Source organism: Vulpes lagopus, chromosome X (assembly GCF_018345385.1).
Source record: "Vulpes lagopus strain Blue_001 chromosome X, ASM1834538v1, whole genome shotgun sequence".
Taxonomy (NCBI): Eukaryota; Metazoa; Chordata; class Mammalia; order Carnivora; family Canidae; genus Vulpes; species Vulpes lagopus.
In genome coordinates this window covers 76,568,224-76,585,379 of record NC_054848.1, presented here as the reverse complement: position 1 = coordinate 76,585,379, position 17,156 = coordinate 76,568,224, and the positions used below count along the sequence as shown (strand labels likewise).

General features: G+C 38.9%; 1 protein-coding gene across 1 annotated transcript; it reads right to left on the bottom strand.

Annotated features, from left to right (window-relative positions):
* Positions 1 to 5,828: 5,828 nt before the first annotated feature.
* On the bottom strand, positions 5,829 to 6,128 carry TCEAL9 (transcription elongation factor A like 9). Its single transcript, XM_041740568.1, has one exon. It carries the CDS (start codon positions 6,126 to 6,128, stop codon positions 5,829 to 5,831), a length of 300 nt encoding a protein of 99 aa, XP_041596502.1.
* Positions 6,129 to 17,156: the final 11,028 nt, after the last annotated feature.

The window sequence follows — 17,156 nt, the reverse complement described above, 5'->3', positions numbered from 1 at the left end:
GTCTCAGAGTTGTGTTTGCAACAAGCAACTTTGAAGAATGAGGTAACATCTTTCCCTGGATACAGAGCAGGCTTGCTTCTGTTTACCATGAAACCAATGAATTCTCCAAACACAGGTTTTTTTTCCTGTTACACAATGCACTGCATGTGCAGACATCCATAAAAGGGCCTGTGTCACCTCATATGATTTGAGGATCGTGGAGAACTAAAAACCAGTATGAATCTTTAGCTATGGCTTTTGCCATGAGCAATAATATCTTTTGTTTTTGACAAGAGTAGCAGGTTAACTCATTAAATTGTATGTAGGGTATAATCTCAGATCACATAATTCTTTTTATTATTTTTTAAGATTTTATTATTCATTTGACAAAGAGAGCACAAGCAGGGAGAACAGCAGGCAGACGGAGAGGGAGAAGCAGGCTCCCTGCTGAGCAAGAAGCCCAATGTGAGGCTCAATCCCAAGACCCCGGGATCATGACCTGAGCTGAAGGAAGACACTTAACTGACTGAGCCACCCACGCACCCCATCAGATCGTATAATTCTTGACAGGTGTTTCCAGATACTATCCCTAAATCAGTTATACAAGCACAATATTTCCCACTAGGACAATTTTTGCAATGTCTGTGTACTGCCTGTGCTTCATGTCTGTCTTCAAACTGACTCACCTACTTAATTTGAGTACTTTTTTGAAAAGGAAGCTTTATAACACCACCTTAAATCTATACTATCATCTTTTGCCTGAAATAGAGTATTCATTAATATACATTTAAATAAACACATGGCGGAACGTTCGCCTGGGTGGCTTAGCGGTTGGGTGGCTGCCTCCAGCTCAGGTCGTGATCCCGAGATCTGGGATAGAGTCCCGAGTCGGGCTCCTGCGGAGAGCCTGCTTCTCCCTCTGCCTGTGTCTCTGCCTCTCTCTCTCTCTCTCTCTGTGTCTCTCGTGAATAAATAAATGAATCTTTAAAAAATAAATAAATAAACACATGGCTATTACAATTTAATATGTTTGTGTACTATCTAAAATCATCCCAACCCCCCCCCACCAGGCCCTCTACTTTAACCCCAAGGTGATTTCATCCACAGGAGTCATGCCTGTGACAGACTATCATAACTAATGCTTTTAGTTAGTCAATTTTGAGGTCTTCTTCCGTATAAAAAGTTCTCATCAAGCCCTCTTGTGAAGGAAAAAAGGAAGAAAGTAAGTCTAGTGCTCTGACCTGCTACAGAGACAATCATTATCCTCCAGGTAAGTATATCCAGGACAGCCTGGTCATCAGTTGAGGAAATTCTAGTGCCTACTTCAATCTGAAGTAGAGAATCAAAGTCAGGAGAGGAGTGTGGCTTGAACGAGGGCTTCTATATCCTACCTGAGCAACACCCCTTGGAGCACCAGGGGATTGAATTCATCCTGTCTTATAAAACTGGAAGTGAGTCCCTGGAAGCTTATCTCACTCCAGTCAGAATCCAGCTCAACCAGTATCCATCAGGCTGTTGCAACCTTGAAGAATAGTCTGGAGTCATGAATTACCCCAAAAGGAGTATTACAGAGGAAAAATGGAATAACACCCAACTGGAAGAACTATGAGCCATAGATACATATATAGATGTATAAATTGGGATGTAGATACAAACACACAGTCTTACATAGGACTTCCACATTTCTGGGTAAGGATGGCAGTATCCCCAAATCTGACTTGAACCTCCCTTTAAAATTTACACAGGTCTAAAGGCATCTGTTGAACTGGTGAGGGGGGCTGCTACCAGTCTTCTGGGAGAGATCACTCATCCTAAGAAAATATTCAGAAGATAAAACCATAATCTTTAGACCCAAAGAAAAGCAATTCTGACTAAAGCATAACATCTGTTACACAGACTTGTCTTCTGGTCCAATCCCCAAATTGACCCATTGTGTCAGAGTCTTATGGGGGAAGTTCAGGCCTGTGGTTAAAAATCCCCAGACTATATCATGGCCCAAGTTGCCCTGCATAACTATCTAAACTGATGAGTCAGCCAACTGGGGTTTCTAAAGAAATATGTTGGACTTCACTATTGGAGGATTTCAGAACATCATCAGCAAATAGGTAGGGGCCTGGATGAAAGGGGAGAACTACCCAATATACATGATAATATTAAGGAGAGAATAAAGGGAGGTGGGGCAGGCACAGTAGGAAAGAAACAAAAAGACAGCACTCACCTAACAGTTGCCTGGCTTTATTCTTTAAAAAAAGAAGATTTTATTTATTTATTCATAAGAGACACAGAGAGAGGCAGAGACATAGGCAGAGGGAGAAGCAGGCCCCCAGCAGGGAGCCTGATGTGGGACTTGATCCTCAGACCTGGGACCCCAGGAGCATGACCTGAGCCAAAGGCTCAACAACTAAGCCACCCAGGCGCCCCTCCTGGTTTTATTCTTTTTTTTTTAATTAATTTTTATTGGTGTTCAATTTACCAACATACAGAAAAACACCCAGTGCTCATCCCGTCAAGTGTCCACCTCCGTGCCCGTCACCCATTCCCCTCCAACACCCGCCCTCCTCCCCACTTCCACCACCCCTAGTTCGTTTCCCCGAGTTAGGAGTCTTTATGTTCTGTCTCCCTTCCTGATATTTCCCAACATTTCTTCTCCCTTCCTTTATATTCCCTTTCACTATTATTTATATTCCCCAAATGAATGAGAACATACACTGTTTGTCCTTCTCCGATTGACTTATTTCACTCAGCATAATACCCTCCAGTTCCATCCACGTTGAAGCAAATGGTGGGTATTTGTCATTTCTAATTGCTGAGTAATATTCCATTGTATACATAAACCACATCTTCTTTATCCATTCATCTTTCGATGGACACCGAGGCTCCTTCCACAGTTTGGCTATTGTGGCCATTGCTGATAGAAACATCGGGGTGCAGGTGTCCCGACGTTTCATTGCATCTGAATCTTTGGGGTAAATCCCCAACAGTGCAATTGCTGGGTCGTAGGGCAGGTCTATTTTTAACTCTTTGAGGAACCTCCACACAGTTTTCCAGAGTGGCTGCACCAGTTCACATTCCCACCAAGAGTGGAAGAGGGTTCCCTTTTCTCCGCATCCTCTCCAACATTTGTGGTTTCCTGCCTTGTTAATTTTCCCCATTCTCACTGGTGTGAGGTGGTATCTCATTGTGGTTTTGATTTGTATTTCCCTGATGGCAAGTGATGCAGAGCATTTTCTCATGTGCATGTTGGCCATGTCCATGTCTTCCTCTGTGAGATTTCTCTTCATGTCTTTTGCCCATTTCATGATTGGATTGTTTGTTTCTTTGGTGTTGAGTTTAATAAGTTCTTTATAGATTTTGGAAACTAGCCCTTTATCTGATAGGTCATTTGCAAATATCTTCTCCCATTCTGTAGGTTGCCTTTTAGTTTTGTTGACTGTATCCTTTGCTGTGCAAAAGCTTCTTATCTTGATGAAGTCCCAATAGTTCATTTTTGCTTTTGTTTCTTTTGCCTTTGTGGATGTATCTTGCAAGAAGTTACTGTGGCTGAGTTCAAAGAGGGTGTTGCCTGTGTTCTCTTCTATGATTTTGATGGACTCTTGTCTCACAATTAGATCTCTCATCCATTTTGAGTTTATCTTTGTGTATGGTGAAAGAGAATGGTCCAGTTTCATTCTTCTGCATCTGGATGTCCAATTTTCCCAGCACCATTTATTGAAGAGACTGTCTTTCTTCCAATGGATAGTCTTTCCTCCTTTATCAAATATTAGTTGACCATACATTTCAGGGTCCACTTCTGGGTTCTCTATTCTGTTCCATTGATCTATGTGTCTGTTTTTGTGCCAGTACCACACTGTCTTGATGACCACAGCTTTGTAGTACAACCTGAAATCTGGCATTGTGATGCCCCCAGCTATGGTTTTCTTTTTTAAAATTCCCCTGGCTATTCGGGGTCTTTTCTGATTCCACACAAATCTTAAAATAATTTGTTCTAACTCTCTGAAGAAAGTCCGTGGTATTTTGATAGGGATTGCATTAAACGTGTAAATTGCCCTGGGTAACATTGACATTTTTACAATATTAATTCTGCCAATCCATGAGCATGGAATATTTTTCCATCTCTTTGTGTCTTCCTCAATTTCTTTCAGAAGTGTTCTATAGTTTTTAGGGTATAGATCTTTTACCTCTTTGGTTAGGTTTATTCCTAGGTATCTTATGCTTTTGGGTGCAATTGTAAATGGGATTGACTCCTTAATTTCTCTTTCTTCAGTCTCATTGTTAGTGTATAGAAATGCCATTGATTTCTGGGCATTGATTTTGTATCCTGCCATGCTACCATATTGCTATATGAGTTCTAGCAATCTTGGGGTGGAGGCTTTTGGGTTTTCTATGTAGAGTATCATGTCATCAGCGAAGAGGGAGAGTTTGACTTCTTTTTTGCCAATTTGAATGCCTTTAATGTCTTTTTGTTGTCTGATTGCTGAGGCGAGGACTTCCAGAACTATGTTGAACAGCAGTGGTGAGAGTGGACATCCCTGTCTTGTTCCTGATCTTAGGGGAAAGGCTCCCAGTGCTTCCCCATTGAGAATTATATTTGCTGTGGGCTTTTCGTAAATGGCTTTTAAGATGTCGAGGAAAGTTCCCTCTATCCCAACACTCTGAAGGGTTTTGATCAGGAATGGATGCTGTATTTTGTCAAATGCTTTCTCTGCATCTAATGAGAGTATCATATGGTTCTTGGTTTTTCTCTTGCTGATATGATGAATCACATTGATGGTTTTACGAGTGTTGAACCAGCCTTGTGTCCCAGGGATAAATCCTACTTGGTCATGGTGAATAATTTTCTTAATGTGTTGTTGGATCCTATTGGCTAGTATCTTGTTGAGAATTTTTGCATCCATGTTCATCAGGGATATTGGTCTGTAATTCTCCTTTTTGGTGGGGTCTTTGTCTGGTTTCGGAATTAAGGTGATGCTGGCCTCATAGAACGAATTTGGAAGTACTCCATCTCTTTCTATCTTTCCTCCTGGCTTTATTCTTAAGCACAGGTGAGAACTACTTTCTCCATCATCCCAAATAGCTGATACAGATCCCTTGGGAGTTGGGAATCCTACATGGACAGATCGGGAAAGAAACCTGTAGCACTCATAGTCATTACTTTATTTGATCTTCACATGATCCCTTAGAGCTCATTATTATCTCCATTTTACAGATGAGAAAAGATATAAAATCTATTCTTCTAGCTAAGTGGTCTGGTGGTAATTTGGAGTTCATATTCACTTCTAAAATTCTATCAACAAATATTAAGTTGATAGAACTTTGGAAATAAATTGCCTTTAGAAATAAATTGATTAAATTTATGCTGTAGATTACTTCTTTTTTGTTAAAAAACTTTTGTTACTTTAACAATAATGTGTGTACATTCTAGAAATAAGGAAAAATACAAAAAAGCAGAATAAAAAAATTACTCATAATCCTACTTTTTGTCTTTCATCCTTCACATGTTTTTTTCCTGTGGATATATGTAATATACAAATGTATTCTTCCTTTCAAAAATATGATATTCACATATTACTTAGTAACCTTTTTTAAATTTTATATCCTGTCAGGAATCTTTTTTTGTACAAATGAGTAAAGCTCTCCTATTAAAAGGGAGAGACTTGTATATTGGTTCAAAATATGATGAACAATGAGATGCAGATTAACAAGAGATGCATCTAAAATCACTAATACCAACAAGTTAAACGTAGACAGATGGACAAAGGTATATCAGGAAAATGCAAATCAAAAGACAGTTATATTACAGTGTTAATATCAGAAAAAAATAAAATTAAGGCAAACTACATTAAATAGAGCTAAGGATGGTTTTGGTTAACCTTCCAATGCATGACTATAAGCTTGTTTCTTACTCTCCTTATCTCATCTATTTCATTTACTTCTCTAAGCATATCTTCCTTGCTGAAATGCCTGTTGTGTATATCTTCTTTAAATTCCTGGAGAGACTGAATCAGCTTTTCTCTAAAAGTTCCTTCTGTTTTCTCCTCCTCCTCTGGCTCTTCTTCCTCCTCTGGCATTTCCTCAGCCTTTGGTTCTTCCTCAAGCTTTGGTTCACTCTCATTTTCTGGTTTTCCTTCAATTTTTTGACAGGGTTTCATCTTGTTAGTCTCCTTTTTCCTTCTCTTCCTTTCTTTTTTTCCTGCTTTATTCCTCTTTGAATAAAATTACTTCTGGGAAGCAAGGTGACCATAAGTCAAAAGCGTGGTAAATGGACAACTGCTCTGGACAGAGGTCTCAGCATTTGCTTTCTTTGATTCAGAGCTATCACCAAATATCTTCCACTTGGGAGACTCAATCAGCAATCAGGAGTTCCCTGAACCTGCAGCTCTTACCTCCACTTTCCACCTCCTTACCTCTCTTTTGTCCCTCCCTTCAGCCTTTTTCAAGGCCCTCCCCAACCATTTCTACACACAGAGCAAACCAGAAGTCCCTCCTGGAACAGAATAGGTTGGGAGAACCGGGGGTGGGTAGGAAGAGTGGGACCCACAACCTCTGTCCGGCCCTCGCCCCATTCCACCCCAGGGGCTTTTAAAATATTCCCCTAACCTACCTGTACTGATTGATTAGTTTCTTCCTCCCCTTTTCTAGCTTTGTGCAGTGCTAGGAACGACAGACCTGCAGACCTTCAGACAAATGGGAAATGGCAGGGAAAGAGGGAAGGTTGGAGAAGGGGGGAGGGTGGGGAAGGGGCGAGTGCTCGGTGAGCCGATGGCACCTTGTACCTTTTCCTCAATAAGGTATTTGGTGATGAAAATTTTCCCACCTTTTGTTTCTCCCACTTCTCCCCCCACCCCACAGTGCAAGTTAGCTTGAATTTCCCATCTGACAGGGAGTCGGAAAAGCAGATTACTTCCAAACTCTATTTAAGACACCAGTGGGGGTTGAGGGGAGAGTAAGTGTTGGGAAAGCAGTCTGAAGTAGCAGAGGATGATTATTTTTAAACAACCACAGGTCTCCTTTTCCTTCTCCTGGGACCCCTAGTGCCTTTCCCAAGGGTCATCATTTCCTGCAGACTTGGAGGTGGGAAGTGGAGAGATGGTTTTGACCATGGCTCCCTCAAGTCTCTGCTCTAGGCCACTCCCACCGTAGAAATCCCCAAGCAGCACCCATTTTGACACCAACCTTCAAAATTCCGACAAATTGACTCCTCTTTTCCCTGGCGTCAGGCTCCACCGTCTGCAGGGCTAAAAGAAACCTGGTACCCAGACAGGAACAAGGACCAGACTAGCAGGACTTCTGCACACCTCGACTCTTGGACACGTGAGATCTACGTCACCAGAAAGCTCGGGTCCCCAATTTCCATTCCTACCAAAAGCGCGGCAGAAGTGGGTCCGCCTATGCCCCCTTTCTCTTTATACATCTGGCTTGTCATTCTTAGTTATTGTCGCCTATCCCAGATGGCAAAATGTTACTCGCCTTTCTCTGATTACTAGGGAGGGGCTGCATCTTTTCTGGAGCTACTAAACTTTTAAGAATTGTTGCTTCGTGCCTTCAGCTCCCAGGATTAAGAGCTCCTACATCCATCGCCCCTCCCGTAGACTCCATTTCATCTGCAGTCCCGTCCCTGGCTGTTGTGGAACAGGGTTGGTTTGGTAGCAGGTTGTTAAAAAAAAAAAAAAAAGGACTCTGGGACAAGAGCGATATGAATTTAGCTTTCACTTTATTCTTAATACTTTTATATTCTTTTTTAAACAAAAGTAAACATGTTTTTCATAGGCAGAAATGACAAAGACAAAATTACTTTAGTTAAATGAATTAATACATGTAGAATCCTGAGAATAGTTCCTGGCCTATTGTTAAGTGCTCTAAAAGTGCAAGCTATTATTATAATTATATTAGGATTTCATTTGGGGAAAATGGTACAAAACTTTTAAAAAAAGAGAGAGAAAGAAAGTAATGTTTGACTCCAGAGCCCTGATGGTGGTATTTGCCAGGAAGCTGTGCTGCCTGCAGAATCATCAATTGGCAGGTTCACATTATGATCCCAAGTTTCCTCATCCGAAAGGGAATACTAAGGTACATCTTCTAGAACTGAGTTTTGGAATTCTAAATGATACTTAGCTCAAGGAACTCGGCTCATATTATCTTCAACAGATATTGATCACCTTTCAGACCCACTTCAGTCTTCAGTATAAATTGCAAATTTGCAATAAAAATTACATAGTTCTCAGAGACAACATTTAAAAAAATAACAGGAAGAGACATATGTGTATTTTTGTTTTGTGGGAGTTTTGGTGCCCCTTTGTGAAGCAGAATAAATCAATAGATTATGTAGAAGAAAAATAACCTTTACCCCATGTTCTTTTATTTCACTTGCTCTCCTGTCACATTATTCTATCTTCTGGGAAGCATGTGTTATGAGTACCAGAAAACCCAAGATATAATGGTTTGGGTCTGCCAAACAGAACGCTGGTGTGACAGGATATGTTAGTCCCGGCGCCAGACCTAGACTGTGTACTAAGTTAGCCAAAATAGCCAGTTAGCCCAAAATAGAGAAAGCTTCAAGCAAGAAAAAAAAAAAAAACCTTGACCTGTGCCTCAAAGGGTACACAGGACCTAGATAAAGGGTGGGAAGAAAGAAGAGTAGTCTCACTGAACCTAGGCCCTGTGGCCTTATTATCACCCTGGCCTGTCTTATGCTGCCTTGTTGGGTAGAAGTCCACTTGCTCCTCCTTAGGGGAATTTAAGTCTATTGATGGTGGCTACTATCTGAAAGCAGGTTCAGTGTAACAACTTCTTGACATGTTCTGCACTCTCTCCCAAGGACTTTTTCTCTTATTTCCAGGTCATAGGACCTGAATTGGCCAACCTTTCTGGATAGTACATACTGAAGCAATTGCTAAGTATTTAAAATATGCATTGCCTTGAGCGGGTAAATCCATTCTTAGGTACGCATCCCAGGAAAATATTTAATGGTAGTCGCAATGATTTACCACATCAAAGTTCATAGACCTGACTTCCTAGCATCACTCCTTTGACTTGGACTTGAATATACAAAGAGAAGCCCCAAGCCAAAAGCAGCAATGAAGGAACAGAAAGAGAATTGTTCTAGTCAATAGCAGATATGCACCCAAGCATGTGCACATGCACATTCACACATGTGTGTGCATCTTCTCATCAAGAATTCTCCCAGGTGATTTTAATAGACAGTAAAGAAAGCAACCTTCATGATTCTTTTAAAACAATTCAAATTAGGGCAGCCCCCGTGGCACAGCAGTTTAGCGCCGCCTGCAGCCTGGGGTGTGATCCTGGAGACCTGGAATCGAGTCCCACGTCAGGCTCCCTGCATGGAGCCTGCTTCTCCCTCTGCCTATGTCTCTGCCTCTCTCTCTCTCTTTCTCTCTCTCTGTGTCTCTATGAATAAATAAATAAAATATTTAAAAAAAATAAAACAATTCAAATTACACCAATGGTGTGTACCATTTATAAATGGAAAGTAACCATTATTATATACGTATGTACATATAATAATTGATTATATATGTTATATATGTTACATATGTTATATATATGTTATATATAATATAACAATTATATATGTTATATATAATCAATTATTATCAATATTATATAATTATGTATATATAATATTGAAAGTTAATATACACAGTACTACATTTCTGTCACAACATACAGATATTTATTTGGGGGCATTTAAAATATAAACATATAATTAAATTGTACCATAACATTTGTAAAGTCCACAAAATTGATTCCTATAAAATTTCAAGTTGTATTATTGAGAGATGAATGAATGATAGATGTGAGCCTGTCTGGTTTAGCTGGATGCACAACCCAAATCCATCAGGGACTCAGCTGAGTTCTGTGGCCATCTTGTAACAGTTGTTTACTCAGCACTGGTGCTTTTTTAAAAAATATTTTTATTTAAATATTTTATTTTTATTTATTTATCTGAGAGAGAGATAGCACATGAGAGAGAGAGTGTGAGAGAGATAGGATGAACAGGGAGAGGGGCAGCGGGAGAGGGAGAAGCAGACTCCTCACTGAGGAGGGAGCCCGATGCAGGGCCCAATCCCTGGACCCTGGGATCACAACCTGAGCTGAAGGCAGAGGCTCAATCCACTGAGCCACCCAGGTGCCCTAGCACTGGTGCTTAAATGTCATCCTTCCATTTCCACCTCTCCCCATACCCCATTGTCCACCATATTATATTCAAAGTCATGTTATTGTGGGGTCTTAATGTATTTCTATATCATAGTAGAACTGTGAATGAATATATACTGAGCTATTCCCATAGGGTGTATTTGAGAATGAGTATTTAGTATAAAGGTGACTTTTCTTTTTTTTAAGATTTTATTCATTTATTCATGAAAGACACAGAGAGAAAGGCAGAGACAGGCAGAGGGAGGAGCAAGCTCCTTGTGGGGGAGCCCGTTGCAGGACTCCATTCCAGGAGCCTGGGATCATGACCTGAGCCAAAGGCAGAACACTCAACCACTGAACCACCCAGGTGCCTTGGCAACTTTTACTTTCTAAGTGTTGCATTTATATATTTAAATTTTATCTTTAATAGTCGTGTATTAATAATATTCAGAAAAATGAGACAAACCCTTGAAAACATGCAGAAGAAATAAAATATCTTACAAACATAAGTCAACCATATATTTATTGAAATGGAAGTATTTTAATAATAGATTGGTATGTGAAAAAGGCAGATTTTTACAAAATGTAACTTGCAGAGGATCTAATTTTAAAAAGTAATATGTGCATAGATATTTATATGTATGTATTTATAGAAAATATTATGGAACAATATACACCAAAATATTAGGAGTGAGTATGGTTGGTGGGCTTATGGGTGACTTAGACTTTTTTTATATACTTCTTTGTAGATTATTTTACATTTTCTCAGTGGGTGTGTGTAACTTCTATAATAAAAAATAGTCTGCAAACAGTACAATATTATTTTGTAGCACATATTTCACATATGTATTTCTTCTGTAGGAGTAGGATCTGATTTAATAGCTCCACTACCTATTTAAGGTGTAGGGTCCTTGCAATGGTTGAATGCCTCACATTTGGTTCCTTTGCCATGTTTGTGACTAGTATGCATTAAAATGAAGCTCTACTTATTGCTCTATGTCTTCTCCAATCTAAGTTTGAGATAGTCAATCTGTAGTACTAGTCATACATAAGAAAGGAGGAACCTATTCCCTAAATTTTACCTGCCAAGAAACCTTTCTTTCCAGGATAATGTTTTACCAGGAAAAGTAATATGGTTAGCAATAATAAAATATTTTAAGCAGATTATAAAATAATTTTAGTTACTAATTCACCAATTCTTTTTTTTAAAAGTAGGATTCATGCCCAGTGTGGAGTCCAGCATGAGGCTTGAACTCACAACCCTGAGATCAGGACCTGGGCTGAGATCAAGAATCAGATGCTAAACCGACTGATCCACCCAGGCACCCCCTCCAATCAATTATTTTAAAAATACACATGAGGGCAGCCCGGGTGGCTCAGCGGTTTAAGCACTGCCTTCGGCTCAGGGCGTGATCCTGGAGACACGGGATCGAGTCCCACATCAGGTTTCCTGAAGGGAGCCTGCTTCTCTCTCTGCCTCTCTCTCTCTCTCTCTCTCTCTCTCTCTTTCTCTCATGAATAAATAAATCTTTTTAAAAATAAAAAAATAAAAATACATATGAAATGAATAAGAAAGGATTGTATTTCTGGCTCTGCTTGACAAACATTATCTATAGTTCCTTGACTGCTTTTTTCCAGTGAAAATGCTTTTGCAAATAAACACAATAAATATTATTATTTAAAAGCAGATTTTTCCCTGAATAGCCAGCGGAATTTTAAAAAGGAAAACCATAGCTGGGGGCATCACAATGCCAGATTTCAGGTTGTACTACAAAGCTGTGGTCATCAAGACAGTGTGGTACTGGCACAAAAACAGACACATAGATCAATGGAACAGAATAGAGAATCCAAAAGTGGACCCTCGACTTTATGGTCAACTAATATTTGATAAAGGAGGAAAGACTATCCACTGGAAGAAAGACAGTCTCTTCAATAAATGGTGCTGGGAAAATTGGACATCCACATGCAGAAGAATGAAACTAGACCACTCTCTTTCACCACACACAAAGATAAACTCAAAATGGATGAAAGATCTAAATGTGAGACAAGATTCCATCAAAATCCTAGAGGAGAACACAGGCAACACCTTTTCTGAACTCGGCCACAGTAACTTCTTGCAAGATACATCCACGACGGCAAAAGAAACAAAAGCAAAAATGAACTATTGGGACTTCATCAAGATAAGAAGCTTTTGCACAGCAAAGGATACAGTCCACAAAACTAAGAGACAGCCTACAGAATGGGAGAAGATATTTGCAAATGACGTATCAGATAAAGGGCTAGTACCCAAGATCTATAAAGAACTTTTGAAACTCAGCAGCAAAGAAACAAACAATCCAATCATGAAATGGGCAGAAGACATGAAGAGAAATCTCACAGAGGAAGACATAGACATGGCCAATATGCACATGAGAAAATGCTCTACATCACTTGCCATCAGGGAACTACAAATCAAAACCACAATGAGATACCACCTCACCCCAGTGAGAATGGGGAAAATTAACAAGGCAGGAAACCACAAATGTTGGAGAGGATGTGGAGAAAAGGGAACCCTCTTACACTGTTGGTGGGAATTTGAACTGGTGCAGCCACTCTGGGAAACTGTGTGGAGATTCCTCAAAGAGTTAAAAATAGACCTGTCCTACAACCCAGCAGTTGCACTGTTGGGGATTTACCCCAAAGATACAGATGCAGTGAAAAGCCAAGCCACAAGCACCCCGATGTTTCTATCAGCAATGGCCACAATAGCCAAACTGTGGAAGGAGCCTCGGTGTCCATCGAAAGATGAATGGATAAAGAAGATGTGGTATATGTATACAATGAAATATTACTCAGCCATTAGAAACGACAAACACCCACCATTTGCTTCAACGTGGATGGAACTGGAGGGTATTATGCTGAGTGAAGCAAGTCAATCGGAGAAGGACAAACATTATATGGTCTTATTCATTTGGGGAATATAAAAAATAGTATAAGGGAATAAAGGGGAAAGGAGAGAAAATGAGTGGGAAATATCAGTGAGGGTGACAAAACATGAGAGACTCCTAACTCTGGGAAACGAACAAGGGGTTGTGGAAAGGGAGGTGGACGGGGGTTGGGGTCACTGGGTGGTGGGCACTGAGGGGGGCACTTGAGGGGATGAGCACTGGGTGTTATGCTATATTTTGGCAAATCAAAGTCCAATAAAAAATACACAAAAACTGAAGAACAAAATAAAGTAAAATAAAAAGAAAAAAGAAATACAAAAATAAAAATTTGTTGAAAGAAAAAGAAAGTGCATTTCACATTATTTAGCGTTCTCTCATATTTATTACCATGAATTTAAAGGGTCATCCTTGTCACCTGTGAAAAGGGAATACTCTTTGTCTCCCAGAGCTGCAGAGTAGATCAGATGAGGTATTAAATGTGTGAACTGTGTTGGCTTGGATCCTACCCGACTCCTCTAACTTTTCAGAACCCCTAACCACAGAGATACTCAGAGAGGGCCGAGAGATATCTAACTTGTGCCCAGGAACAAGTTCAGGCAGCTGAAAAGTAGGTGCCACCCTTCCCTGGATTCTGCCATGTCTTCTAAATACTACTGTCACTTCTTCATCTTTTTCTTTCTGCTGACAGTGGTTGATGTGTTGGAGTCTTCAAGGTGACAAAACCCCACTGATTTTTGTGAGATCACTGTCACACTTGTGAAGGTGGATACCACACAAATGTGCCTCAGTAATTTAAGTATCTTAGCCAAGGTCTTAGTAAAAATAGACCTTTATAGTTTTACTTATTGGTCCTCTGCTCTCTAGAGACTCAGACATTCCATTTGGATGGAGAGTGCTGGGTCAACACATGAATATGAGACTTCATTAATAAAGTAAATGATGAATAAAATAAAATGATAGCCTGAACAGTTGAAGCCAGTCCTTTGTGATCTTAATTATAATAAAGACTATGTTGGTTTTCTATATATTTTAGTAATGGAAATTTCAAGAATAATCTTCAGAGGGTCACAACATTGGCTTTTTGTGTCTCCTATGTCTTGCCAAAAGTGACTTCTAGGCAGATCCACCTCCTAGAGCAACTGGCATACATGAAGTGTTAAATTACAGAGATTTTCACCTTCTTAGATTGAAACAGAGTAACACCCCCAAAACCTAATCTATGTGAAGGAGTTTTAAATATGTTGTAAGATTTAAAAAATCCATTAAAATGTTATCAATTACTCCTCTGCAAAATTGTGTCATTCTTATAGCAAGTACATTTCTTTATCAACCTTATACTCTTGTGCCTATTGCAATGTTTGACACATTGTGAATGTTGAATAAATATTCACTATGCACATTATGACTCTGTGGGGAAACTTAAGTCCTTGATCCAGTTTTAACTCTTAACTAAAGAACAGCTAGTAAGTAATTTTATTTCTCTAGAGGCAGACTTGCATTTCCTAAGGAGCCTAGTAGGGTCTGGATGGCATGCCAAATTAAAACATGAATGAAACTTAATTTGATTTTCACAGTGTGTTACATAGACTGCCTGCTTTAGAGTTTTCTATCTCTCTTGCTATCAATATAGACTTTGACACTCCTTCCTATATTCCATGAATTAAACACTCTTCTAACTGGCCCCAAAACACACATTATTATCATGCTCCCCTGAGAGATTCTAATGTGGACTAACACTGGAGAACCACTGATAGTACAGTAGAAATACAATTATATTGAGTATTGACTTAGTGCATTTGGGCTGCAATAACAAAAATACCATAGGTTGGGTGACTTAAATAACAGAAATTCATTTCTCATAGTACTGGACTCTGGGAAGTCCAAGATAAGGTCTTGGAAGATTTGGCATTTGGAGAGGGTCCACTTCATGTTTCAAGTCTTCTTGCTTTCCATATCGTGTAAAGAGCAAGGGAGCATTCTGGGGCCTCTATTATAGGGGCATCAATCCCATTCTCAAGGGCTCCACCCTCAGGATTTAATCACTTCCCAAAGCCCCAACCTCTAGTTACCATCAGGGTGGGGATTAACTTTCAACATATTAATTTTACAGGGGGTCACATTTAGTCTATAAGTACAAATTATATGCTTAGAGAAAGACTGCAAGGAAATATATCAAAATGTCAGAGATCCTAGAAATGACCTATCACATGACCTAAACTGTCTTATTCTATGTTAGTATCTATTTTTTTAAATCATTCAACATTTCTCATATTGGAAGACATCATAAAAATACACATGTAGATTTTATGTGATTTTATTTTTTCTTAAAGGAGGTGTTTCTGAATCAATCAAGGTGTATGTTGCTGATGCTGCAATCTAATAGTCTAGAAAGTCAGGTGCATAAATATATATGGTAATGTGCATATACAAATACAAAGAGACAAAGAAATTCACACTGGTGACATTTGAAATGGATGTGTAATTAAAGGCAAATTTTTTGTTGTTATGTATTTCGATGTCAGGTTTTTATATTTTATTTTATTGTACAGTTCCAATTTTATTGAGATTAAAGCAACTCTGAATGTATATCATCACATTAATTTGGAATATGCAGAAAATAATGGAAATAATAACAATATTCAAAATGAAGACAACGCATTTGACAAAGTACAACAACCATTCATGAAATAACCCTCAACAAAGTAGGTTTAAAGGGAACATACCTCAACATAATAAAGGCCATATATGAAAAACCCACATCTAATATCATCTTCAATGGGCAAAAATGGAGATATTTTCCTCTACAGTCAGGAACAAGACAGGGATGTCCACTCTCATCACTGTTATTTTTAACATAGTACTAGAAGTCCTGGACACAGTAATCAGACAACAACAAAAATAAATAAAAGGCATACAAATTAGCATGGAAGAAGTAAAACTTCCACTATTTGAAGATAATATGACGCTCTATGTAGAAAACCCAAAAGACTCCACTAAAACACTGTTAGAACTGGTCAACAGATTCAGTAAAGTTGCAAGATATAAAATCAATGTAAAGAAATATGTTGCATTTCTACACTCTAATAATGAAGCAGCATAAAGAGAAATTAAGGGGATCAATCCCATTTACAATTGCACCAAAGCCAACAAGATACCTAGGAATAAACCTAACCAAAGAGGTGAAAAACTGTACTCTGAAAACTATAAAACACTGATAAAAGAAGTTGAAAATGACCCAAAGAAATGGAAAGACATTCCAAATTTGTGGATTGGAAGGACAAATATTGTTAAAAATATCTATACTGCCCAAAGCAATTTACATATTTATCACTATCTCTATCAAAATACAAATAGTATTTTTCACAGAGCTAGAACAAACATCCTAAAATTTGTATGGAACCAAAAAATAACCTGAATACTCTAAACAACTTTGAAAGAGAAAAGTGAAGCTGGAGGCATCACAATTCCAGACTTCAAGTTATATTATAAAGCTGTAGTGATCAAAACAGTATGGTACTGGCACAAAAATAGACATAAAGATCAATAGAACAGAACAAAAAATCCAGAAATGAACCCACAATTATATGATCAATTAATCTTTGACAAAGCAGGAAAGAATATACAACAGAAAACAAAAAACATTTAGGAAAACTGGACGGCTATATGCAAAAGAATGAAACCGAACCATGATATTTGCACATGACATAACTGATAAGGGTTTAGTATTCAAAACATATAAAGAACTTCTACAACTCAATACCCCCAAAATGAATAATCAAATTTAAATACGGGCAGAAAACATGAATAGAAATTTCCCCAAAGAAAAAAAAAAAATTTCCCCAAAGAAGACATCCAGGTGGCCTACAGACACATGAAAAGATGATCAACATCATTTATCATCAGAGAAATTCACATCAAAGCCACAATGAGATATTACCTCACACCTGTTAGAATGGCTAAAATCAACAACATAAGGAAGAACAGCTGTCGGCGGCAAGGATGTGAAGAGAGGAGAACCTTCTTGCATTGTTGGTGGGAATGCAAACTGGTGCAGCCACTGTGGAAAACAGTATAGAATTTCCTCAGAAAGTTAAA

Bases quoted from the DNA above. Each gene is read 5' to 3' on its own strand.
- TCEAL9 (XM_041740568.1), bottom strand. From the start codon at position 6,128: ATGAAACCCTGTCAAAAAATTGAAGGAAAACCAGAAAATGAGAGTGAA.